The sequence below is a fragment of the Acanthopagrus latus genome, chromosome 8 (assembly GCF_904848185.1).
Source record: "Acanthopagrus latus isolate v.2019 chromosome 8, fAcaLat1.1, whole genome shotgun sequence".
Classification (NCBI taxonomy): domain Eukaryota; kingdom Metazoa; phylum Chordata; class Actinopteri; order Spariformes; family Sparidae; genus Acanthopagrus; species Acanthopagrus latus.
Window position 1 is genome coordinate 4262185 of NC_051046.1, and position 25688 is coordinate 4287872.

At 45.2% G+C, this 25688-nt stretch overlaps 1 protein-coding gene across 3 annotated transcripts in view; it reads left to right on the forward strand.

The window, feature by feature from the left end:
• The window catches only part of rassf7a (Ras association domain family member 7a), a 37600-nt gene that overhangs the window by 8268 nt on the left and 3644 nt on the right, over window positions 1–25688 (forward strand). For 2 of the 3 annotated variants that reach the window (XM_037106419.1, XM_037106421.1), the window contains 2 exons: window positions 22269–22462; window positions 23264–24192. In XM_037106419.1, the coding sequence (XP_036962314.1) occupies window positions 22360–22462; window positions 23264–24192 (1032 nt within the window). In that variant the 5' untranslated portion in view covers window positions 22269–22359. Of the gene's footprint in view, window positions 1–6469; window positions 6840–22268; window positions 22463–23263; window positions 24193–25688 lie in introns of those variants that run through there. The other variant, XM_037106420.1, reaches the window with a different exon arrangement.

Genomic DNA, 25688 nt, shown 5'->3' on the forward strand with positions numbered 1-25688 from the left:
TTTTGTGTTAGGTCATTCGTCGGGGCTTGTTAAAATGATTGAGCCGACTCCTGTTTGAGGCCACAAATTGGACCACTCACCATTTCAAGTCTCTTGTTACCTCGAGGGAAGCTGATTTTGATCTGGTGCTGCAATGGGGAGCTGATGTGGATCTCAGACTTTTTTTTTTTCATCAATTCTGTGTCTGTTTTGAATGTTTGAAGGCTCATAAAGCGAGCAGGACTGGAGTGGGTGTCATTGATCCACAGCCTGGCATTGCATAGCTGATGCAACCAGGAGGAAACTGGTGCCGAGGCCTTGTTGTTGCGTCTGACAGCCTGCCATGATGTCACCACTGCTGACCCTACAATCCTCACATTCCTGCTGATGGGGTTTTTACGCAGACGTGAGGGGGAATATGTGGGAGATGTGTGGGAGAGATGCACAGACTGGCACACATATGGCCTTTGTCTAAGCGCTGATTAGTAATCTGGCATATCCACCGACACACACACACGCGCGCACACACTCACATATACTTACACATACGGTATTAATTCAGTGTCATGCACATGCCCACTCCAGCCCACACTTAGACCCTCTACCATCCTGATGAAGACAGTGATGGCTGTCTCACTGGCCTTAGTTAAAATTCAACAGGTCTTGAAGTGTCTGTACTTGAAGCGCTGTTGAATCAGTTTTGCATATATTCTCTGCTTCAAAACTGAAATGCCTGCTGTTAGAATGGTATGATTAGAGAGATCCAACTCCATTATGCACCACTGTCATCATGTCTTTGCGTGTACGCATGCGCGCATACATTTTCTGTTTTTGTGTGCGTGTGTGTGGCTGCAGCTACAAAAGACTTTCTTACTATAACACAGCTACAGCCCTCCTTTGATCCGATAAAGCCACAGAAGGAGAGAGATGACAGGGCCGGTGCAGTGAAAGCTTTTAAATGCTGTTTGTGCTGTTCGAGCTGCAGGTGTTTGGATAGTCCTTCCCCCTTCCCCAGACACTGTGCGGAATAAACCACTATCGTAAACAATGTGTTGAGTTAATGGACCGAAAAGTGAGCTCGCCTTCTTTGTGTATATGGAGGACGAAATGAAAATCGTTTTAGACCTGACAAAAAGATGTAAGGAAACGCTGTCGGACAAAACAAACCAAAGGTGGGGGCGTACAGAAAAAAAGGTGTAGACAGACAGACTTGGCGTCAGCGAGTGCGTCCGGGGGGCCTCTCTCTCACTCTGTGTGGGGCTTACAAAGCTTTTGTTCACCTTCGACCCCTGACCTGCTCCCACCTGATAGCTCCTGTGTCACTAACTCGCATTTCCTGTGCATCCAGCGCCCCCCTTCTACTGGCCTCCTCCTGCCTCTTTTACCTTTTTTCACACTGGTTAGAAAACCCACCAACATGTGGCTTTTGCCTCTACTTTGAAAGGGTGCAGTCGAGTCATTCCTGGGTCAAATGACTCAGCGGTAGTCACAGGTATTTCTCAACTCCGGCTCTCATCGGCAGGGATGGAAACATGATCCTCGGGAGGACACGCCAATTTCTGCTAACTTTTCCAGCATGATGCTACGACACTTTGAAGCTGAGATGTCTGCGTGTAAATGCTTTTCCATCGATCCAGCGTTACGTTTGAAAGAGAGACAGAAGTAAAGGAAATGTTTTCAGCCGCAGTTGTGAAGTTCTTCTTCCCCTTCTGTCCTGAGAAATCCTCAGCTCGGCCAGGACCTAAAGTTTGTGTTGAGGCGGGTCACTTGCAGTAGGGTTTTGTTGACTTTGACTCTCTTTTGTCCACTGGCTCACTTGCGCTCCTTGAATGATGACACTGATGAAGGCCACAAGCATCAATACGTCAGTCTAATAATAATGTTGTTCTATATACTTTAGACGTGTTGCTGGAACTTTTTGACCTCACTATTCTTTTTCCCTCCTCCCTGCACCTTGGAAGTAGGTGAAGTTGTGCCAGTCACTTCTACTCTGCCTCTCACTTGCACTTCTTGTAATGGAGAGAGACAGCACCCAGAATCACTGTCAGCTTCCCATCCAACTTTGTGCATGAGTGAAAAGTTTATTCCTACAACGGCCACAGCTTTCTCCTCGATACCCCATTTTATTTATTTGACAGGAACAGCACCGAGCAGCACAGTGTGACACTAATGGTACAGCTTTATCTCAAGAGACAGAGCACGGCTATACATCTCGGTGTGGGATGAACACAAACTGACTTATGTAGAGGGAACGAAGGAAGGAGGTGAGACATTTTGAGGCACTAGTTCGCTGCGTCTGGAGGACCACTAGAAAGCACTGAAGGACGATGCTCCTGCATTTGATTGAGGTCCCAATTATTTCACCTCTAAAAAACACTTCCTCATGTAGCTCCTCACAAAATGCAACACAAGGCCATATGAGAGTTAGGTGTGTTTATTTGAATGGCGGTCTCTTAGAACTGAGCCAGTCTGGACTGGTTCTGAGTCACATGGGAGGAACAGAGACGATGGAGAAAGGGTGCCGGAGCGCAGCCAAAGTTCTGACAACTTGGAAGACGCTAAAAGCCAGTCGAGACTCTCTCATGTGCTTTGTTGGTGTGATCTGAAGAGTGTTCAGAGAGTAAAAGAAAATAAACCTGTCTGTTTTTTTTCTTCGCCTTCGTTCCTATCCAGTGTTTGTTTACCAGCAGCATATATGTTAATCCACCTGACCCTCTCTTCCTGTCATTTTCAAGTTTCAAGTTGTACTTTTTCTTTGTCCTCAGGTTCACCTTGACATTGTATTTTCAATATAGCCCGTGTTATTTGTACAGAGATGATATAGATGACATGCATTTGCTTCCAAAACATGAATCATCTTCCGAGCCAGGTTTCTGGGAAGAAAACAAAAGTCTTTGTCTGTTCTCGGTGTGGGATGATCTATATTTACATCTCAACAGTGCAATTACCTTTGCTGGTGAAAGCCATCTCGCCTGTCGTAATGATACACAAGGCATAGCCACGCTACTTTGGCAACAACATCGGCCTGACCATAATGAGACAGCAATGCTATACTTAGGCGTGTTTGGCAAAAACAGAGCATTACTACCTTACGTCGCTTGCCATGAGTGCGAAAAACCGACGTCAACAAAAGTTCAGGATCTTGTATCTTGTTTGCGCTTCTGAAAATAGAGCTAACGTAGTCTGCTCCCATTCTATTCACTCCCCAGGCGTTAGTCTTGACCGATCTGTTGTCCACCTGTTGAAGGCTGTTTTTAGTGAAAGGCTGAATAAATAGAGAGAGAAGGGGTGGGGGATTTCAGCAGGGAAGACTGGAAAGGGGTGAGCCGTAGCAGCAACTTAATGCTATTCATTCTCGGTGAATAATGGCCAACAAAGACACTACCAGCATGTATTCCCCTCACTCTTCTCCCTTCCACAGAACCTATTGAACTGCTGCCAGACCCAACCAGTCTATTTCTCAGCCCGAGAGCCATCTTCCCATCTCCTCTGAGCTGAGTTATGGCTGGCTCACCACTCTTTGGACAAATGTAGTATCACTTGTTGAGGTATTGGCTCAGAAGTCGCTGGGGATTGAGAGCAGAGTATGATGTTGAGGGTATTTCAGGTTTTTTTTTAAAAATGAGGATGAATGATACTTAATTGGGGGGGGGGGATGGATGTCTTCTTCGAGCGCAGGTTTTAAAGATTATTAGGCCTTGTCTTTGTTTTCTATAGCGTCATTGCTGAATGTGGAGGGAGGGTTGGAGGAGGAGGAGGAGGAAAAGGGGGGTTACAAGAATGCTTGAGTCACCCAGCAAAAGAGGGATGATATGTGGGGTTTGACAGGGGAGGGTGGGATGAGGGAGGCACAGCAGTGGGAGGTGCCCTGAGGAATGCCTGGAAGGTGTCAGAGAGGTCTGGGAGACTTTGGACTGATAATCCTCCACATCACATTACAATAGCCTCACCCACCACTCTGATTTCAGGCCTGTTGTCTTTCTGTCTGCAGCCTCTCAAACCAACAAGCAGGACTCGCTGCTTGTTAACCTTTGCTTAGTCGTGTCTTACAAAAGCCCTCAAATGAACTTGGTTCGGGCCTAACGATGGACAAGCATATGAGCCAGTGAAGGGGAATAGTCTGTCAGGATCTATAAAGTGTACTTAACTTCTCTGCTGCTTTTCAAATGTCACTCCTCCTTTGCACCTCAGCCTTTTCTCACTGTGGCCTTTAGTACCTAAGCAATGCCTCAGGAGGCTGCCCCCCCCCCCCCCACCACTATTTTTTTATTTTTTTTCGAGTGTGGTTTAAGTGATTTGTCAGACAACACAGCTCTTCGATGTGCCAAAAGCTTTGCTTTATAGACAGAACAGTGACACGGTTCACATGGATGTGAACGGACTCTCTGCGGGCCTCTGTGACTCAGCCCTTGCTTAAAGCGCCAGCATTCTTCACTGTGGTCTTTTGTTTGCATGATTTAATTCATCAAATTAATGCAATTAATCCAAGGCATCTATTTTTGGAACGTCTGCTTTATACAATGTGCACACTGGTTGTTAAGCACCGTGACTGCATGTCCTCATTAGTCTGTTCAGATAACAGAGTATGACGTCAGGTAAAGTAAACACGGGGAAGAAGTTGGTATTGTTGATGGCCTCAAATCAAAACATCTGAGGTCCATGACTGCAGTGATTATGCACAGCAGGTAGTTACATGTTGTTATTGTTTTTTAAATATGTTGTGACACTACAGTTGAAGGTGAAATTTCAGTTTTTGCCTTTTTAAATCCCCAACCTGTACCTTTTTGTCGCTTTTTTCTAATATCAACCATTCAGAGATCACTACTTCACAGTGGTTGCAGGAAGACAGAACACAATTAAATACAACAAAAGTAATCAAAATAAGAATCGGATTCAAAGCTGATATTAGTTTATCACATATATATTGGTGTTGGCATAAATATTTGCCCATAAGTTACAAGAACATAAGAAAATAAGCAGTACTGGAATGCCAAAGATGTTTCTGAGGTCATTTAGTGACATCACAGTTTATTCGTCAGAGAGCAGAGCGAGATTTATTTATTTATTTATTTTCTTTCAGCTGAAAGATGTCTTGCTCAGAACAAATGTCACTGTGATCTTTAAAAAGAAAAAAAAAACATGTTTAGGGCATCTCTATCAAAGCATATGTTGGCGTTTTGTGTCTAAGTGAAAAAGAACTATACAAAAATGTTAAATTCTCAAGTAAAGACATCTGTATCATCCAGTATTTGCTGGGATTGAGGTAATGATTAAAACAACGTAATCATTGTGTGTTTTTATCAACGAGCAGGCTCATTTATGTCATTAACAGTCTTTGGATGTACTGTAATCCTACAGTAATAGCTCATAACTGCAGGCAATTACTTTACTGTGCGCTTATTCATATGATTTATATTATTCATCATCTTATGCAAATAGTCCGCAGGCAAACCTGTTTTAATATATACAGTTTTTAAAAAAAAAACAAAACTTTTTACTGTATCTAGGTCAGAATGAATCTGCTCTGAGGATATCATGATGGACAGCACCAGACTGAGTTTCATCTGATTGGTATCAGGTCCATCTACAGTGGAAAAGTGCTTTAGTTTCAGGTGAAGTGTGAGGGAAACGAGGCTGTTAATGGTTCAAATTGAAGATTCAGGGAGATGTGGTGATTGATGGAGGAGAGGTGTTAGTGGAAAGAAAGGTGGGGGTGGTCTCATGCTGAGGGGCTCCCACACATTCTGCCTGGCCCATTGGTCACGCATGTCTTAGCTCTGTGTTTGTCTGTGGGAAGAGAAGCTGTGGAGATAGAAGAAGTACAGTTCAGGATGGTGGCATTGTTTTATAAATGAACATTGAGTGGTTTCTATAGTCCACTGGGCTTTTTGTGTTGTACATGTGTTGCTCTCTGGACTACAGCGGTCAGATTTAGGTTGCCTTATTCTCTCATTTTCCCACAGGGCGTTGTTTAACTCAAACACACACACAGACACACACATGGTCTCTCCAATTGCACCTGGTCTATTGGACTATGACCTCATTCCAGGAAAAGGAAGAGAAAATCACCTGACAGCCTCATTTGTGTAATCAGCTGTTCCCGTGACCGGAGGCCAGAGGGAGGATGTCTCATGCCTCGGGTTATATATCGTACAAACAGTAGAGACTCGTATGTAAATACACAAGCATGCAAAGAGCGTATTCTGTGTGCTTATCTCTGTTAGTTTTTCTTCAAGGCCGTCCTCTGTGTCATTTGGGGAATGTGGCGCACAAAGAGAAATAACTTGTGAAAATTTGATACAGAGAGGGAGCGACAGAGCTGAACACTTGCTTTCAACTACCTGAAAAGGGGGAGGTACCTGATCTGTCAGCACAGCAAGAAAGGGTGGGGAGGCAGAGAGAGAGAGAGAGAGAGAGAGAGGAGTGACTGGGAGGGTGTGTTTCTGTGTGGGTGAGAGACACAGGGAGGGAGAAGGAGGAGGGGTGTAGACAGAGAGAGAGAGAGAGAGAGAGAGAACTCCAGCAGTCAGATCTTAGCTGTGGTGAGGACACCCAGGAGAAGTGCATTCCTGAGGCAGCAAGCTGAGGAGAAGGCGGCAGAGATAGAGCGGAGAAGTCGCGGCATCCTTTAAATCTCTCCATGACCACGTCTGACTGCCTCTGACCTCCTCTGGACTCGCACACTCCTCAATCACACACAAGCGCACACTCGCCGCCTCGCATACAGACACACACTCACACACACACACACACACACACCAGCGGCACAACCGGCTCTGCTGCTCGTCAGAAGTGAAGGATTTCAGAACCAGGCGGAGGAAATCACACCAGCGAGGAGAAGGATAAGATCCTGTCACTTGGTGAGTGTCAAGGATTCAGAGGTTGTTTCGAATGTGTCCTTGTCTGTGTAAATGTCAGCGTGAGGAAGTTTCTGTGAAGTCGGCCGATCCGTCTGTCGCTGTGCTGTGTGTTTCAACACGCATGTCGGGAGAGCCGTTATTATTAGAAAGTGTGAGCTTGTGTGTGCGTTTTTTTTTTTCTCCTTCAGTTGTGAGTGGCAGAGACACAATGGGAATCTTGTGTTATGTCCCTAGGGAAGCTGAGCTGTGTCTTCACATGTACCTGTTGACTCTAGACCCTCCACCCAAGTATTCATTAATGAAACAAAACAACTCAAACCTGTTTGGGTGAAACTTCACTCCTGTTTTTTTTGTTTGTTTTTTTTTTTTTCAACTTTTTGCATGTTTTGTTTGTGTTTTGTTTGTGTGTTTTGGAATAATCCTGGTGTGAGTCAGAGAGCCGGCTCCTGTGTAGGATCAAGTGAAACAAGTGCAGGCTGTGAGTTCCCCTGTCACACAGGCTGCTGCTCCTTTTTACCACTTCAGGATTAAAGATTAATTTATGGAGGGCACGGGCAGAGTTCAGTTCACTCGCTGCATGTTTCTTATGCATTTAACTGTTAACGTGCTACACATCTCAAAATGCCAACGCTGTGCGAGCCTGGTGCACCAAACCTCTCTAAGCCTTTTTAAACACTGACTCATCATTATGCATGGCTAGCGTCTTATTTAACATTTCCCAGCATGGTGTGTGTGTCAGATAGTGGAACTTGGAGCTCATTAGCAGGCTGTATTTGTGATCCAATCAGGGCCATCGATTGGTCAACCCCCCTCCTACACACACACATCCCAACCAACCCCTCCGGGAGGTGATTATTCTTTCTCCTGACTGACTGTGGGAGTTGCACAGTTATTCCTCATGTTGCTATCTCTGTTTGTGAGCTTAACGAAGTGAACTTGGTTCCAGAGAGATAATGTCATCGTAACGGATGGTTGTAGGAGGAAACTAAAGAGCCAACAAGTGGACAACTCTAACTCAAGCATACATCACTGCTGTAACTGGGCCATCGTTAAAATATTCACTTTGTCTCTCGTTCTGGATATTCTGCCTAATTGTTGGCACCTCTTCCTCTGTCAGCCATGTGTACCTGCACTTGGTGTAACCGTTGTTCAAACACAATCGTCCCAGTTGACCTTTGCTCATTTGAATGTGATAGGTGCCGATACTGACTCTGCATACCACAAGCTCCTTTAGAGACTTATGCGTAGAATAATTAATACCTGGAAACAGTAGGACTAGGACCGACCCGAATGCTTTGAAGCTTTTAAGCTTCTATCGCTGCCACAGTTATCAGCGTTAGTATTCGAAGGAGGCTGCGTTGCGTCGGCTGAACCGAAAAGAGGCCAAAGACGGATAAAACGCCAGAAATGGAGCTCGTCCATTGTGATCAAATCGTTTTTAAACCTGTGGACGTAAAAACCAGCGAGGCAGCATTTCTGCTCTGTGTGCAAAGAATGCAGTTCTGCGAGCGTCGTGCTGTGAACAGGACAATACCCAGGACAATTTCTCAAGATCGTCTCCTGAAGGGGAAACCAAATGTGACGCCAAAAGTATTGTTATTCTAAATGTATATAAAGGAAACGCTGGTAACTACTGTCAAACTATACTGGACAATTGAAAGGTGAATAACTTCAGGGTTGTACCAGCATCTCCATCTGTGTGTGTGGAGGCCAAAACAGGTACTTAAGGCCCAAAACACTCGTACCTGTACTTACGTCCGTCCAGGCTGGTAGGCAGTGGAACAAACCACTTTGAAGTAACGAAGGGGGGGAGCTACTCTTTAATTAGTACAACTGTTGGAATGCATATTATTATATTATTTAGAATTATATGTTTACAGTGATATTGGTTATTGAGGGGGACAAGCCTGTTTCTTGTCCTGACCTCCTCGTCCTCACTGTTATTTCTGCCTATCCTTCAGAGGCCAGGGTGGGTGCTAACGTCTTCCCGTCTGTCCTCTACTCTCCTCTCATTAAACTCATATTTACAATCATACCAAAGTTTATAAAATTGCGACCGCAAGTTTGTCAACTTGTGTTGCATTCCACCCAAGGTCAAAGCTTAGGCCTACACAATTTTTGGGGGGCGTTGAAGTAAAAATGCAGAAAGTTCATCACATTTTGCTTCAGTTATTTGACGAACCGTGCAGAGAAATGATAAAACAGTGCTCTGCTAAATGTCTCCTCTGTTTGAGCCACAGAAGATATCATACCTAAAGCAGCTATTGTAAAGCAGGCTAATGATGTGGTTGCCAGCAGTCTGAATGCATTATGAAACTTTCAACTTTCTTCCCAGCCTTGTTTGGTTTGCACTCCTTTTCTCTCTCCTTCCCTTTGTATCTCCCTCGCTGCCTCGATATTTCGTATTTTCCATCACATGAATGAGCCTGTTCAGCACGGAGAGAGCAGAGCGAGTGTCCTCCGAGAGACGTTGTGCCTTGTTCACCGCGATGTTATTTTTACTGCTCTTTCGCTGCTCGAATACACAGATGGACTCCCCTCTTCTTCTAGAATTGTCTGTCTGTTTGTCTGCCTGTCTGCGTCTGTGTCAGTTTGTCTGACTCTCACTCAGCTCGCAGTCCACCCATGTACGCTGAGATATCTCTGGGGATTCTCGATGGGAATTTTCAAAGTCGCTCTTCGTGCTGTGAAGTGACTTAATTTCTCGCCGTCCTTATCAAGAGTGTTTCCCAACTCCTGCAGATGCACTCAGGGCCAGCGGTAATTGGAAACGCTGTGACAGCATGACGGTGAAATAATATGTTTGCATGTTTCGGGTTGTGATTATTTTTGGGATGGTGGTTTGAACCACTCTCGGTCTCTCTCCCTCTCCTCTGTCGCTGCCGTTCTTTCTCATGTGCAGCTCGGTCTACCTCTCTTGCTCCCACTTCTTCTGTCTTTCCGTGCGTCCTTCCCCCTGCCTGTGCAATGTGACGGAAGGTAGTGCTGTGCTCCGCTCATGTCGGATCCATTAGGGATGAAAGCACACTGCAGTGATAAAAGATTGATCCAGTCCTCCTTGCATCACATTCACATCCCTCACACCCTGCTACCTCATTCCTACCCCTCACACCCCTATATCCAATCCAAAGTCAACCCAGTTTTCAATTTATCAAAATCATTTGTAGTCTTCTAAATAAATCATCCGCACCAAGTTTACAATGGCAAACTTTTCTCAAGGGATTTCATAAATGGGAACACTGTGTTTTTCTTGTGCAGGATGCTCGACTCAGCCTGTTGTACAAGGTTACAAGTTCTCAGTGTTGCAAAGATAATATCTTCCTTCTTGTGAAATTTTCTGGGCAGTACATTTAAAAAGAAAAAAAGAAATAAGACTGTTCTTCCTTGACTCCCGAAGTGTGTTTGTTGTACCAGGAAGGGAAATATGTACTTGGCTAACAGAACCAGTAAGAGACTGGCAACCAGCCCAGCACACACAGGCTGTACTTCACCTGTTGTATCCGAGAAGGCGAAGACAAACACCACAGACCTGTAGTTTGTCAGCTGGGAGGCTATAATTACTGAGAGGAAGGAGGGGATTTGAGGAAGGAATTTCACTGCGGTTCTGCTTTTGGATCTTTTGTGTTGTAAAAAACTGCAGACATTTCTGGACTGATCAGAAACAAGCGTACAAGTCTTTGATCCCAGCTGGTGGTTGGAGAAACATTTCCCTAAGGGGACGATTTGTTTCCATCTGAAAGCCAGTGTACTTTTTTTTTTCTTTCACTCAAGCTTTTTACAGATTGTAGTTGAAATAGTTTCAGGTCATTGAGTGACATACATGTCTTTAGCTTGAATCACTCTTCATTCATCCAACGTGCAGGTCAGAGGTTAGATTAAGCCACCCACAGACTTTGATAAAGTTCCTCCCGAGCTTCGTCTACCTGAGGACATGTTTCCAAGTGAGTCCAGCTGACTGTAAAGTTCACCTGAGTGAATGCTGTCATGTCCTGTCAGGATGAACTTCCCGTGGCCTTCATGGGTGTTTGCTCCGTCACATCATCCAACCCAAAGCTTCGTATTTTCTGTCCTGTTCCGTTTGAGTTTGAAACCACTGGCAGTTTATAGTTGCCGGGGTTATGGATGTCTGTGTCTGTTTGTCTCTTCGTCCATGGCTCTCAGTTCTACCGGGTGTAGTGATTGTAGCGCGGTAAACATCTCTGCCAACCCCCTGGGATGGTCACATGACTTGTGTGCGTGTGTGTGTGCGTGCATCTGTGGATGCGTGTGTGAGAATGAGCAGCAGGTTGCTCCCTTGCTCAGCCAGCCATGCCGTGTTGACTCCCTGCACACAGAGCTCTCTGAGCAGTAAATAACATGGTGCCTCAGCCGAGGGCCCCGGACAGGGCCAGTAGGGGGGTCAAGATGCCAGCAAGAAACGGAAAATGTCTGCCTCACGGCCCGGAGATACTAAATCAGCAGTCAGGACAGGAGAGAGGCAGGTGGATTTGACAGACTCGTCCCTCATGCTGAGAGGCTTGATGGTAGACCTGTCATTGAATGTAGATGTGATCGATCGTGCACATTAGAAGCAAAACAAGCCAATGTTGCTCATGGGTAGATGGCAGCCACCTGAACACAAACACACATCGGCGAGCAGAAGTACACCTATGCAGTAGGGCTGTGCAAAAATCAGGATTTATCAGAACGTTATAATAATCCAAGACGTCATGATGTGACAGCATGAACGTTAAGGAGAAATGTCTCCAAAGCACCTGGGAATATCTCCAAACAAACAACCCAAGATAAGAAAAATTATTTGAGCCGCGATCAATCTGTGTCAAAGCACCCAGAGCGGACATTATTTCATCCATAGAGATGAAGCGACAAGTCGTATTTTCAGTGTCAGATTACTGTCTTGTCTGTGGTTTAAGGTTCAGTGTTTGGCTCAGACCTGGGCTCTGCGCCAAGACGCAGGTTCACTGAGTTGCCTGGGTACCTTGGTGGAAGGAAAAAACTTGGATCCCCCGTCAAATGTTGAACACAGACAGATCCAGGATTTAAAGTTATCCAGATATTGAAACACGTCCTCCGCGAAAGGCCTCAGTCATCATCTCCACTAAACCAACACTAGTTTCTGTTTGGTCAGTTTCTTGTTAAAATACCTCAGACTTGGTTTCTGTATCTGTCGGCCTGCAGTTGAATATTCCCCCTTTTAACAAACGTTTGGCTTTGTGCTGTCTTGTCCAGCCTCGCCTTTATAACTCCTCCCCCTCCCTCTCTCTTTGTCGTTCCCTCGGGTAGCTGACTTATCTCTCATATATAAACTGAACAATAGCTGCTTTGTCGGTGTTAAGCTGTGTGTATATGCATATGTGTATCCATGCCAAAGATCTCCACGGGGATCTTGAGTCAGAGGGGGTGAACAGCAGCTTTCTGGAAGAGAAAGATGCAACTCGGGCAGATATACCGTCTTCGTCCCAAAGGTGCTCCTAGGATACTGGGAATCAGCCGTAAATCTGCACCCTGCCCTCCTGTCTTTTCCTTACTCATCTTGACTGTCCACACATCCTTCCCCCCCACTGCCGTGATAGGCGTGATGGTTGCTCCTCCTCAGGAGTAATGACAGGGAGAGAGTCGTGTGTGACACCTCCCCATCAGACTATAAATCAGGCTGACTGAGAGGCCCAACCTAAGCCTTGTGGTCCACATGCAACACAAACAGATTTCCCCCTTTACTATTTTAAATGGGAACGTTCAGAGCCGGGTGTAGACCCTCAAACTTGTGTGAGACAGACATAACCAAGGCTCACCAGAATCCATCTAGCTGCTAAGGCTTGGATCAGATGTCTGGTTCTGGGTTTTTTTGGTTCAAAAGTTAGCTAATGTTTGAGTATTTTGTTTAAGCAAAGTTCTTGGTGCTCGTGACAGTATTTTTTAATGTTTTAAAGATGTAATGTCAAGGAAAATAAAGTCTAGTTGCTACATCATCGATTAGTTTGTTCATGTAGCTCAGATCTGCTGGTCAAATAAGAGGGTAAGACGACCTTAAAAATCACAATCTTTACAATTCTCCTGAAGAGTAGATAAAAAAGACTGATCATTCTCTGAAAAGTATAAGCAGTATCCAGCCATGAACATCTTTCTAATGCATAAACACCCCCAGCTGAAACCACAAGATTCAATCCTTGGCACTGATGCTATAAATATATTCTATATTGGTGGACATCTGCATAAGACATACAACAAAATATCTGTCTCATCGAGGCCTTTGGGGAAAGATGCACTCTGCCTGACCGCCTTTGATAGAAGTCCCTTTGTTCCTTCTTATAAATGTTGTTTTGTGATATCTTTTGTTTCTTTCATCCGTATGTCTGAGAGTTGTTTCTAAACCTCTAGTTCGGCTCCGATCTCTCACAAAGTTGTTTATTTAGTATTTGACTATGAAACATTACCTACAGCAGTGTGGTTTGATGATTAGATGGGAAGTGTGTTCACAAAACAAAAGCTTCATAAGTAACCAAAGTCAAAACATTGTTTATAGTTTGTTGTACATTCCACAGTACTTGTGACTTCGAGCAGCATTTTTGTGTAATGAATCACCTCCTTTACGATACTGGAGGACAATATCTTATCTGTCTGTAACAGGATTTCACATGGACCTGCTGTGATAGGTTACCTGAAGGTCTACACACACACACATGGTGACTCTATGACAGTGTTTACCTGTCTCCCTCTCTCCAAGGGGCAGGTATGTTGGAACTCCCAAGGTAAATATTGGGATAGTGCGAGAAAAGATGTTTTTGCATAGCAGACCCTCCTTCATCGATGAAACTTCCCTCAAACGTCCTGCCAGATGTTACAAGAACGTCAGAGTCGGGAACTCGTGCTTTCAGTTTCAAAGTTGGATCTAATCGAAACCAGCGGCGAATGGATCGCGTTAGTCATAGTAGTAGTTTGTGAACTGCCCGTGTAACGTCCGTGACCCCGGATTGATGTCTTGGGAGGAAACTGGGCAGGAATTCTTCACTTTCATCTGTGAAAACATTCATTCAGCAGACAGGTCCGTGTTTTCTTTATGTTGGAGTCATATATTTATGTTGTAATATTACCGTTCCAACCCTGCACAAGAATGTGCACCTGGTCTGCCTTGGATTGATAACTGCCTTACCGTCGACTGAACTTAAGTCTTGCACATCACTGCAGCTCATGATGTGACAGACTGAGCGGTGAGATTACATAGATCCGTGGCTTTGAGCATCACACTGATATTTGTTTCCTAAGGCATGCGAATGGCAATATTCCCTTCAGCTCAGATAAGGACTGGCAAGTGTATGTTGCATCACATTTTGCATGGAATTAAAGCGTGATGAAAAACCACTGCCAATCTTAGTCACTCACAGAATATCCTCTTCTGTTGAATGATTTTCCAAGTCTCTGAATTAAATTACGCACAGTTGCTTCGATTTAGCAATTGACGTTTTCTTATCTATAATTGAAGGCTTTATTTCGGATCGTGCTTCGAGAATGGCAGGTGGCAAAAAAAAAAAAAAAGAAACAAAAAAGTAGAGTGAATAATTGATATGAGCAGACATGGAAGCGACCTTTAAATTACTAATGAGTTCAGCTTCAAACCTGTGACACTGAAGGCTGCGGCATTACTGACTCCTCAGTGACGGAGGCATGCATGCATGCACGCAGGAAGTGAGAGTGAAGCATGTGCACGTGCAAAAAACTCCTATAAATAGCGTTTTTTTAGCCAATTTTTAGACTACTAATTTTCCACTCATGCACTGTGTAAAATTGCATCCTTTTAAATTAGTGGGTTCACTTTTACAGTTGCATGCTGCTTTAAGTTTTGCATTATCATTTAGTGTGAGACAGCCTGTCTGCCGTCTGTCTTTTCAGCTATATGTAACATGTTATTTTGGCCATGTGATAACTGAAAGTCTATATGACCATATATATGTGTATGTGTTTTTGAGTTTGTGTGTATCTGTGTGTGCTGTGTATGAGTTTGGCTGGGAACAAAGCGTTGTCCTCCTTCCCTGGCAAGCTTTGCTGAGTCAGGTCGGCAGTATATAATTTCACATGGGTGCCCATCAGCAGTCTGAGAGCCTTCTTCCCTGGCTCGCCCAACAATACAAACCCCTGTGCTTGCAGGGCTCAGCCTGCAAGCGGCCAAACCACTCATCCTGAGCTGAGCTCTCAGCTCTGCCCGCCTTCTCCACGGCTCGGTGTAAACCTGCATTATCATTCTCACCATTAGCTGCTGGCTCTGTGGGCGGATCCATGAGTCAGCGCAAACAAATTCCTGGTCGCTAATGTACTCGCCTCCTCTCAGTTTCCGGGCTTGAAGAGAACAAGTGAATGACTCCTGCCAAAGCAGGTATGAGTAAGTCTTTCACTCGCCGAGATGAATAATGTAGTAGTGTTTTATTGTGGCGAGGGTTGTGTAAACTGTTGTGGCCACATCCGTATGGGGCTGCGCCTTAGTGCCTTTCATTGAGATTCAAAAGTGTGTTGGAGTATCTTTCAAAACCAAAAAAAACCTGCTCTCTAAGCATTTTCATGAAATTTACATTAAATAATGATTCCCTCTCTCTCACCTTCTTTCCTTGCTCTCTTGTGGTTCAGGCCGGGTTACCGTCTGTCTGTGTGAGTGCTGTTGGTAATTCATGATGACTGGGATTTCACACTAAGTGCTGTTTTACACAGTGTGACTGTAGTGGTAGTGACAGCCACAGGTGATGGGCAGACGCTGAATGTCCACGTCGAGGCCTGCTTCAGATCAGCTGGAGTAATCGTCTATAACCTTTAAACCCTCCTCACTCATCAGCTGCACGCACAGCGGTTACACAGCTCGTATGTTTAGTGGCTAAACATGTTGAATATCCCCATTTGTCCAGCTGATCAGGGATGTGAGCTTGCGGCCTTTTTTTTTACTAACGAGTCTGCATATGTAAATACGAGACACCGCTGTCCATATTTGCCCTTGATTTAGAGGCAAAGGTGTCCCCTGTATAAATGAACCGCTAATCCACTCTCGCTGGTATTTCACACTCGGACAAGCCAATCATTATAATGGAGAAGGCTGAAGGCTGCAGCGACAGATCCCCTGTATGCGAGTATGACGACTAAAGCTTATTAGTGCGGTTTCTGATTCCTTTTGCGCTGAGTCATTAGCATGTCAATAGAGGAGAGACACAGGCGGACGGGGGGACATTTTCAAAGAGTCGGTCGGGTCACAAGCGCTTGGATTTTGTTCCGAGAAATATTTGCTAAATTAATGTGCTGTGAAAAAATGCATTATTCATCAGGTGTGTCGAAGCGTCGGTGAAGCTCCGTTAGCGGGGGAACCAGGCAACCGTTCAGTCTAATTAACAAGCTGCGTGTCTGGAGAGCCTGCTGCAGCCCGGCCTTGTACTGTGAGGGAAGTAGGAGCAACACATTTACTGTCATAGTAAAACACACAGTTTTACACACATGGATACACTAATTCCTGCATGCAAATTAAATGTTAGGTTGGCAAAAACACACATAACCCAGTTTTTCCACAAGTAGAGCTTCAGAAGAGGCACTCGTACCACCAAGAGAATAGACTGCTATTTGATGTTTTTCCCAGACAAAATAAGCCATCCAGCTGCGACTCTATTGTTTTTCTCCTACATTTTACCGCCTTGTCACATGCTATAAAAAGACAGTTATCTCCTGCGAGAGAGGTGTGTCCACACTGGAAAGTTATTATGTTTTAATTCGCCCAATAGAATTCGCCCTCAGATCTTGGAACTCATTCCTAACATGCCCAGCAGACCACTCCCTGCTCTCTGACCGCAGGCACTGGAGCGCTGCATATCAAGGCCTGTACATGAGTGTTATGGTGCTTTGGGAGTTATTGATGGCCCCTGGAGCATCAGGACGGCCTCACTTTCTTCATGACTGATGCAGAAGATGATTTGTTTATCGGGGATACAATCATGGCAGGTAAACGCATAAGGCTGGGCTCGGCCTGTCGGTGTTGTTGTGAAACGTAAACCGTCTCGCCAAATATCTGCAGTATTTGCCCGAGGACTACGTTGGTCCTATCTCGGGCGCATGTTATTTTACAGGGATTAGCGAGGTTCAGTCCTCGAAGCAACTTTTACTTTTAGAAAAAGACTTCTGATCTTTTGCAATGAGATGTTGAAGAGTTGAGCAACACTTTGGGGGCGAAATGAGATGCAAATTGAAATTAAAAAAAATAAAAAAAAGAAATCAAAACAAAGGAAAAAAGAGAAAATGGGGGAAAAAAAGGCAGCAAAGAGACAATTTTTAAAAAGCCAGTTGTTCATGAAAGTGTTATGAAGGAAAGCTTTCCTAAGCCCAGGGGCTGTGACTGCAAAAGCTTGCTCATGCTTAATAATGATGATGATGTTTTTGTTTTTTTCACCCAGTTGGTTGCTTCCAGCACCACCTGGATACTTCTGTCCAAATTTAAGCCGTCGCGTAGTCTTAGTATAGAACTCTGTTGTTTGTTTGTATGCATTTAAAAAATATTCCCGACTGCACGGCAGACGTCAGACAGTAGATTTTTCTGTACCCACATGATTCATCACAAGAACTCCACAGAGAACCAGTTCTAATTACAGAAGCAAAAGGATAATTTTCTACCATCAGGAATAATTATTGTGCCTCTTCTCAACTCCGAGCATGTTGTGGACTATTCTGTTTGCTTTTGCTCTCATCGGTCTTTAAGCACATAAACTGCGCTTACTGGGTCGACTGAAACACTGTATGACGAAGACGTGGGAAGGAGGAATAGAGAATGCAAAACAGGAGGCGAGGGACGAACAGAAGAAAGTATCTGTTCTCCCCGTTTTTTTTAATTAGTTTTATCAGTGGTTTAACATGTGGACGCAGCAGAATGGCGCTAAAAGCTGGCGAGGCGAGACAGACGAGCCAGCGATGCCAGGGGCCACAAAAGAGGCAACACTGTCTGCTGAGTGTGGAACCAGAACAACAATAGTGTCTCTGCAGTGCAGATGAGACCAGGCTGCTCGGTGCCAGCGTGCAACTGGCTCTTTGAGTGTTTGTGTGTCGCTGCCAACCTGGACCGGAGTGGCACAGGAGGGCACAGCGTCTCCCAGCACTGTTCATTGTCCTCCAGCATCGACGTCTGACCTATTATGTACACTTTAACCGGCGTGGGACTGGGTTCTGTTTTACTCTGTCGATGCTGATAGGGATAACTGTTTGTCCACACTTGTGCTGTTTGTTTTTTGTGTGTTTCTGTGGCCCAGATCTGAAGCAGTGTGTCATGTACGCTCACCTCCCTTTACCTCTTGCCATTGTTCCTTGGACTTCTGTTGCTACAGAGATAGCTCGGTAATCACTCTGAGCGGGAGGAACCCCTCATAAAGATAGGCCTGAATGGCACGTCAGCTTTGCAAATACGCAGCAAGCTTGTACATGAAGGCATACAACAAAAACCCTTGACCATTGCAGTAGCACAGAGTGTTCTGTACTTCCGGCACGCGCACGCATACCGAGGCTTCACACACCCAGTGAAGCTACATGTAGCCTCAGGGCCCAGGTGTGGAGAAGCTAAAGTACATTAATAACCTTCTTTGGAATTTTTTTGATACGCTCTCCCTCCAGTATTTCCCAATACTGCTCGTGACTAACAGAAATACATTGTTCTAACCTTTTGCACAGGAAACTGAGGGGTTAAGGGTGTGTCTGTCCATCTAAACAAATACTTGTGTGTTTGTGCCTGTGTGTGTGTGTTTTTGTCTTAAGCATATCAGTGTTTGTTCATGCTTTGCACATATTTTTTGGACACGAATGAGCAGAGAGGGGGGCTTCTCCCACTAGATTCCTGTCAGAGCCAGATGTTAGGGGTTTATGTCGAAATTATAAAAGAAATTGAGTCATATCCCACAGTTGGTGAAAGAAAAAAACTCTAAACCTGCAGATGTTCATTCTCAAGCTGTCATTTGCTTCAAGTAAACAGCTGTGTTCTTGGTAAACGGACACTCCTCTGTGCCCAGCTTGTCCAGAAGGGCCCGTCAGTTCACAGCCTGACACTGTTGCTCACAGAGAGTGGCGCACAGACGAGCCGAATCATGCCCCACCGTGTGTCTGCAGGGCTGTGATGCTAACCACTTCTGCCTTGAGCCAAAATCACAGAGGAGCCAGGAGGCTGTCATTGAAGAGAGACAGACAGAGGTACAGACAGGGTGATGAAAGACGCAAAGCGGGTGAGCTGGATCGGTGAGTGGTGATGATGAGAGGGGGAGAGAGGGAACGGCACACGGCTCCAATCTCTGATTTTTTTTTTTTCCACCACTCTTTGCCCTCTTTTATCTGTCTACCTGTCAGATTTATTATTTTCCACATTTATTCTTTCTCTTTCTCATTTGTACACTGTCGGTTCTCCTCACTGTCTCTCTTTCTCTGCCTTTCATCATACAGTATGACTCGTCTGTTTTTCTTTATTCAAGTTAGGATCAGGTAATTCTTTTTATTTTGTGGATGTGGGAAAATATTTGATCGCTTCAGTTTGGTGATTGCGTCCAAAGCAATGGTGCGTTTCCTTTAATTCCCTTCCTTTGAGAAAAACATGCGACATGCTGGAGTAGAGCTGCAACAGTTGTTTGATTGATCGATTGAAAATCACCAATTATTTCGTTAATTGATGATTAATTTCAGTCAGTTTTAAAGCAAGAATCTCAAAACATCACAGGTTCCAGCTTCTTACATGGGCAGATTTGCTGCTTTTCTTTGTCATTTATGATGGTAAATGATGAGTTTTTAGGTTTTTGGTCTGTTGTTTTGACAAAAAAAAGTCATTTAAAGACGTCACTTTGAGCCTGGCCGAGCATTTTTAAGTAATTTATGGACATTTTTTTTGACTAAATGATTTACGGTGAAGAAGCTCAGAGTTTCAGTTGAAACTGTGATGTGATGGGTCGGTGGGTTGGGCCGGGGTGAAAGTAAAGGTGGGAGTTGGAATGTGTTTTTCTCTTTTTTTGGGGGGGGGTTGGGGTGACCTGAGGTTAAAGGGTGTGGTTGGGAGGTGTGAGTGGCTGTCATGTTAGAAACTTGCGTGACTTGGATCTCCTCATCGTGAATCTGAACACTTTCTAAGCAGTCTCTGTCGACAGAATTTGCATTTTGACTCTTAAGTCACTCTCCATTTTGGATAGCAAATATGTTTACTGACGGTTCGTCTTCTGCTTCACTGTGAACATTATTTCAGCCCCTGTCATTTCTGTTCTCCGGAGGTGACGTTGATGGTATGCATACAGGTGCCTCTCCTCTATCTGTACCTCTGTGAGAACTGACACAGGACTCCTAAGCTGTGCTGGGAAAAGGAGCTGGGTCAGGCAGGCGGATGTCTGGTTCTTGGTGTTGTTGTGCTTGCGACAAAGAGAATAGACAGCAACCTGAGACTTGCAGGCCTGTTTGTTTCCTGTTAGTGCAGATTATCACATTTCAGCAGCCAGGAGGGACAAGAACTAAGCATCATGGGAGAGTGACATTCTTAGCTGGGAGATGTTTGTGTGTTTTGTGTTCTCATTTAATGAGATTGTTACGGTACATAGAAATCCCAGACAGATATAGAAACATTTCCTTTAGGTACTGTCTGCTGTTTCTTGGCGTGAAAATTGTGTTAACTCTATGCAGGTAGAGACTAATTTACCTAAACATGCAAGCGTGTATTTGACAAAAAATGTGAAGAGTTCAGCCTCTGTTTGAGCTCCGTAAACAGTGACTCCAAGTTATGACGGTGCCCTCGATTAGAGGAACGTTTGACCTGTAAGGTGGCATTGCACTACACACGTTTTAAAAACAACAAGTTTTAAAAATCTTTCTTCCTCCTCACCAAAATGATTATCATTCTTTGACTCACCCCTAATTATGTATTGCAACACAGCACATTCTGTCCTCGTAGGAAAATATTGACATCTCCGCTGTGTTGAAATGTAGTGGTGTTTGATTTGGAAAGCACTCCCTTTTCATATCAAGTTTCTTTCGAGATGAAATCACCTCGCTCCTACGGCTCGAAGGAATTTCTACCACATGTGATCATCCGTCTCTATCTCCCGCTTGTTTCCTGTGATCTCGTGCTGCAGAGTTCAATCCCCGAGCCGTGCCGTCACTCCCTCTGTATGTGGTGCGTCATGTTGAGCTGTTCTGTGTGATGTTGTTGCCACATCAGATAGGCTGTTGCTCCCCAGCAGAGTTGGTGTTTGGTGTCCAAACAGCGGAGAAGTAATGGTGGTGCAGGGCAGTCAGGTCAGCAGCAGCAGCAGAGGAGGAGGAGGAGGAGGAGGAGGATGATGGTGGTGGGGTGAGGGCTTTGTTAAGAAAGGCAGGAATTCTTCCGGCTGGCAGATGAAGTCAGTGCATTCCTCCAAAGCAGCTCCCTATAGGCAGCCAGTGGAGCAGAGCCAGGCACTGAATGAGGGGCGAGATAATGGTGGGGCTCAGTATTGAACACCTCCCATTGGGAGCCAGAGAGACAGACAGAAAGAGAACACCATCTGTCTGACTTTGGGTGAGGAGTTGTCTTTTTTACCCACCTAGTCTACAAAGTTTCATTTACTGTGCCAAGTTCTATAGATAATCCTACCACGGCCCGAGGCGTTTCACTTTTTATGAGCACTGCGGTATTTTATTACCTTGTTTTGAAGCTTAGCAGTAAAAGTACAGACAGGCAGAGCGAGGACTGAACGAGAGCGATATTCATTTAGGTTAAACCCGCTGCCCAGACGCGCGTTAGGCTACCTGCTGATCTGCTCTCTGAAGTCTGATGAGACCCAGTTCTGGTCCTGCTGAGGAGGATCAAACTAAGTTGCGAAAGCACACACACACACACATACAGACACACTCACTTGTTCTGTCTCTCCTGCCATGTTTCTATGTATTTTCTACCCGCGCAAACACCCTCTCCCAAACATAGACACACTTGAGTTGCTCCACTTTCCCTGTCCGTTCCTCTCGGCAGTAAGCTATCATAACGGCTTTGAAGGAGGGCAGCAGAGCGTTTAATTGGGTTACAGATTGGCATTTATGCTCCCAGGTCCGGGAGATACTGCCGGGGCTCTTAACTAACCACTAGGAACTTAACAAAATGTTACGCTGCTGTACCCCTCGGCTGCTGGTGTTGATATTTACAATTCAATGATGCTCTTACTCAACACGGCACATGTTTGACGTCAGTGCTGTTTGGTGTACAAACTGGCGTTTCAACAAAATGACTAACTAGAAAGGACGCATTGTATTTAGCAGCTTCCACTGCGTTTTGTTTTGGCTAGCAACATGTTGTGTCATATGTTGTTTTAAGATTACATCATGATGCACAACTCAGTGAAGCCTTTATGACACGAGCTCGCTGTGTGCTCTTACAACTGGACGTTTGTAGTTCTCACACCTCTAAAATGTGCCTCTCTTCTTGTCTTTCAGATTCAGTGCCATGCAGTTTTGAGCTGAGTCAACCGAAGCCGATCTGTGTTAAAAACCGTCTTGCTGTTCGCACCGTCCCTCCTGGTGTCAGATGGAGCTCAAAGTGTGGGTGGACGGAGTGGTGCGCGTTGTGTGCGGGCTGTCCGAGGAGACGTCCTGCCAAGACGTCGTCATTGCTCTGGCTCAGGCCATTGGTGAGTATCCTGAACTCTTGAATGCAGTGAAATCATTGTGTCATCATGTTGCAATACAGGCTCTCTAAGCTGTTGTTAGTTGGCACCATGTTTGTATGCTTGACAGCTAATCTAATGGCCTTAAGTGATTAGATAACAGCTCTGCAGAGAGTTTGTTGACGACAATACTATGCTTGGGTTGCAGCAGTTTGCTTCTGCACTCACCTTTTCATTCTTCGCTGACCCAAATCAAACACTTCACTGGATTTTCTGGGTATGAGACGGATTTGAGCCGTCTCTCGGCCCCTGAGTCCTCCGGCTTCATTCAAGCCGTACGCTGGAACAGCGTCGAACAACATAACTCCAGATTTAGCACTCTCCTTCTTCCATGAGTGAGCTGCCTGCCAAGTCATTAGGGAGGGTTTGTCCTAATTTCAAGGTCCTTGTGGAAACTTCAGTTTATTTGAACATTTTTTACATGATGTGCGAGTCTTATGCAGCAGCCTTTTTATTCCAATCCTCAGAGGCAGAGATTTAGAGGTATCAGCGGCATCACAGTGTGTTTGATGTCATTTGTTCACTTAGCGTTACTTGCGTAGAAGCAGTGGGAGGAGTCAGTCAAACTGCTTTAAGTACACTGAAGGAGAAGAAAGGTCTTCCTCAAGTAACTTACGAACACATTTACTGATTTATATTGTGCTTTTTATAAAAACCAAGAGTTGCGCAGCTTCCTCAGTTTTACCCAGTGGTGTTTTAGGTGTTGTTTTTTGAGTTTGTTGATACATTTCTCTGTCCTCACTGTCTGTCTCTCTCTGTCTCCAGGTCAGACAGGCCGGTATGTTCTGATCCAGCGTCTTAGGGACACAGAGAGGCAGCTGTTGGCCACAGAGAAGCCTCTGGAGTCTCTGGCTAAGCTAGGCCAACATGGCAGTGAAGTTCAGTTCTTCCTGCGCCGCACTGGCCCCAGCAGCAGCGACGGGCCCAGCTCTAAACAAGACAGACCTTCTCCCCTCCCACTACCCAAGCATCCTGAGCCTGAGCCTTCAAAACGCAGCCAGCCTAAGAAAGCACTTACGTTTAACCTGGGACCATCCACCTCTCCTAGAACCAAAGCCAAACAGTTTAAGAAATCTCCTCGGGACTCACCAGAGCAAAGAGCCTCCCCCTCCCCATCTCCTAGCCCTGTTTCCAGTCATGTGCCATCACCCTCTCCCTCACCACCAATAGGCCCATCCAAAGAGGAGGTCTTTAGGAAGGTTCTTCAGCAACAGGAGAGGCTGAGGGCTTTCGAGTCCCAGCTAGAAACCCTAGAGAGGGAGTCACACACCTGGGAGCATTCCTACCCATCTCCGTGTCCTTCACCAGTCTCTGACGCCCGCTTGCAAGAAGAATTGGACGCTCTGGAGCAAGCGATGCGCAGGAACCAGGCCGAGCTTGCTCACGAGCATTACTGGGAGGAGGAGCTTCAGGCAGAGGTGGAAAAGGAGCGAGGAATGAGGAGGAAGCTGGGGGAGCTCCTCACCAAGCTAGATGACTGTGGACGGCGGCTCCACGAGTTCTCTGTTCGCTCTGCTCAGCTGGAGCAAGAGATCCAGAGGGAAAGCCAGGCGGAGGGGAAAGCTAACAGGCCTGAGGAGTCCCTCGACGTTGTGAAGTCAGAGCTTCATAGCCGGGAGAATCTCGCAAAAGATCTGGAGGAGCAGCTTTCTGAGACTGACAAGGCTCTGGGGAAGGCAGAGTCTCTGCTGCAGGTAAGGAGAGAGGTCAAGGTTCTGGAGAAAGGGCTGTAAATACGGCCTGCGTGTGGTCGTTTGAGGGTTGTAGCACAGACTCTCCTCTAGCAAAGCTGTAAAGCTGTATCCCTCTCCTACCTGCACACTGCAGCAGACACAACAACAGTGCAGAGACACTCATAAAAAGCAAAAAGAGTAATGAACAAAAAGGAGACATGATTTATTGTGGTCTGTATACTCGCATCCTATCTTCTATGAAGTGTTTTATTGCCTGAAGATCTATTTACAGTCTAGCTGAACTGGTTCGGCAGGTGTCATCTTGTATGCATGCTCTGAACACATGGTTACTAATGGTGTTTATATCACATTGCCAGTATCTACATATTTTTGTACCCTTGTGTGTGATTTAAAAAAGAGATTAAAGACGATTGATTTGTAGAACAAAAGCTCCTTTCTTTGGACTGAATTAGCCTCAACCTATCACAGTTTGTGGTGTCACTGCTTGTTTACTCTTGGTGGTTGTCATAGACACGGCTCTGTCAATAAAAGCCTAACCCACTTTTAAGTGAAACTCGAGTTTCCTCCCAATAATTCACATGAAACCCAGGACTCCGGTATCAGGTGGATGTTTTCGTGGAGCTCATTGAAACTAGTTCCAGCCATTGAAGTGCAGGAAATTAAATTCCTCTTACACTGTAGTATGTAAGATAGTGGTTTTTTTTCTTTCCCAGGATATAGAGCACCCAGAAAAGATTTGTAGTCTAGTGTTTCCGTGTTTTCTTCAGTAAAGACCATCCGGACTGAAAGACTGTTGAATCTCGTTCCCAGTCCACCGGGCCTCAAGCCAAGCAAACTTCAAGCTAACTGGCTGAAAAACTAATTAAAAACAGCTCATTTGAGTCATGTGCAGTCATCCTTATGGGGATATGTGTGACAATGCGGAAGAACTCAACAGATTTAGCGCCCAATTAATGAAACCGAGTCATGATCAATTTTAGTATCTTTTCTTTAGCATCCTGCTGCAAGACAGAGGTTGTATAACATGTTGGTTTATTACGTACCGTCATGTTAAAACATGCACTGCAGGAGTTTATAATCCAAAAGTAACTGCAGAGGCGTCGTGCCACTCAGGCTTTTATCGCCTGCTTTTATTTCCTGTTAATGACATGTTAACATCGGTAACATGATACAGTATCATAAAGCTAAATCAACAGTAATGTAAAGGTGTGTGTGTCTGGCAGGTTCAGTCACCCGCCAGCTGATCAGAGCGGCTGCCAGCCGAGTGTTTAAGTGTTGGTGCTGATGAGCACAGTGCTCCTGTAATTAAGCTAATGGAGGCAGACCTGCAGGTGTGAACCGCCTCAGCAGGCTGCCTCAGCCCAACATCTATTACACGTATACACACACACTTGGTGGGGTTGGTGGACTGTAGCATACCGCTGCTGCTTCCTGTGCTGTGTGCAGACGCATTGATTAAGCACAAATGGAAAGTCGATTAAGACTAATTGACTGGC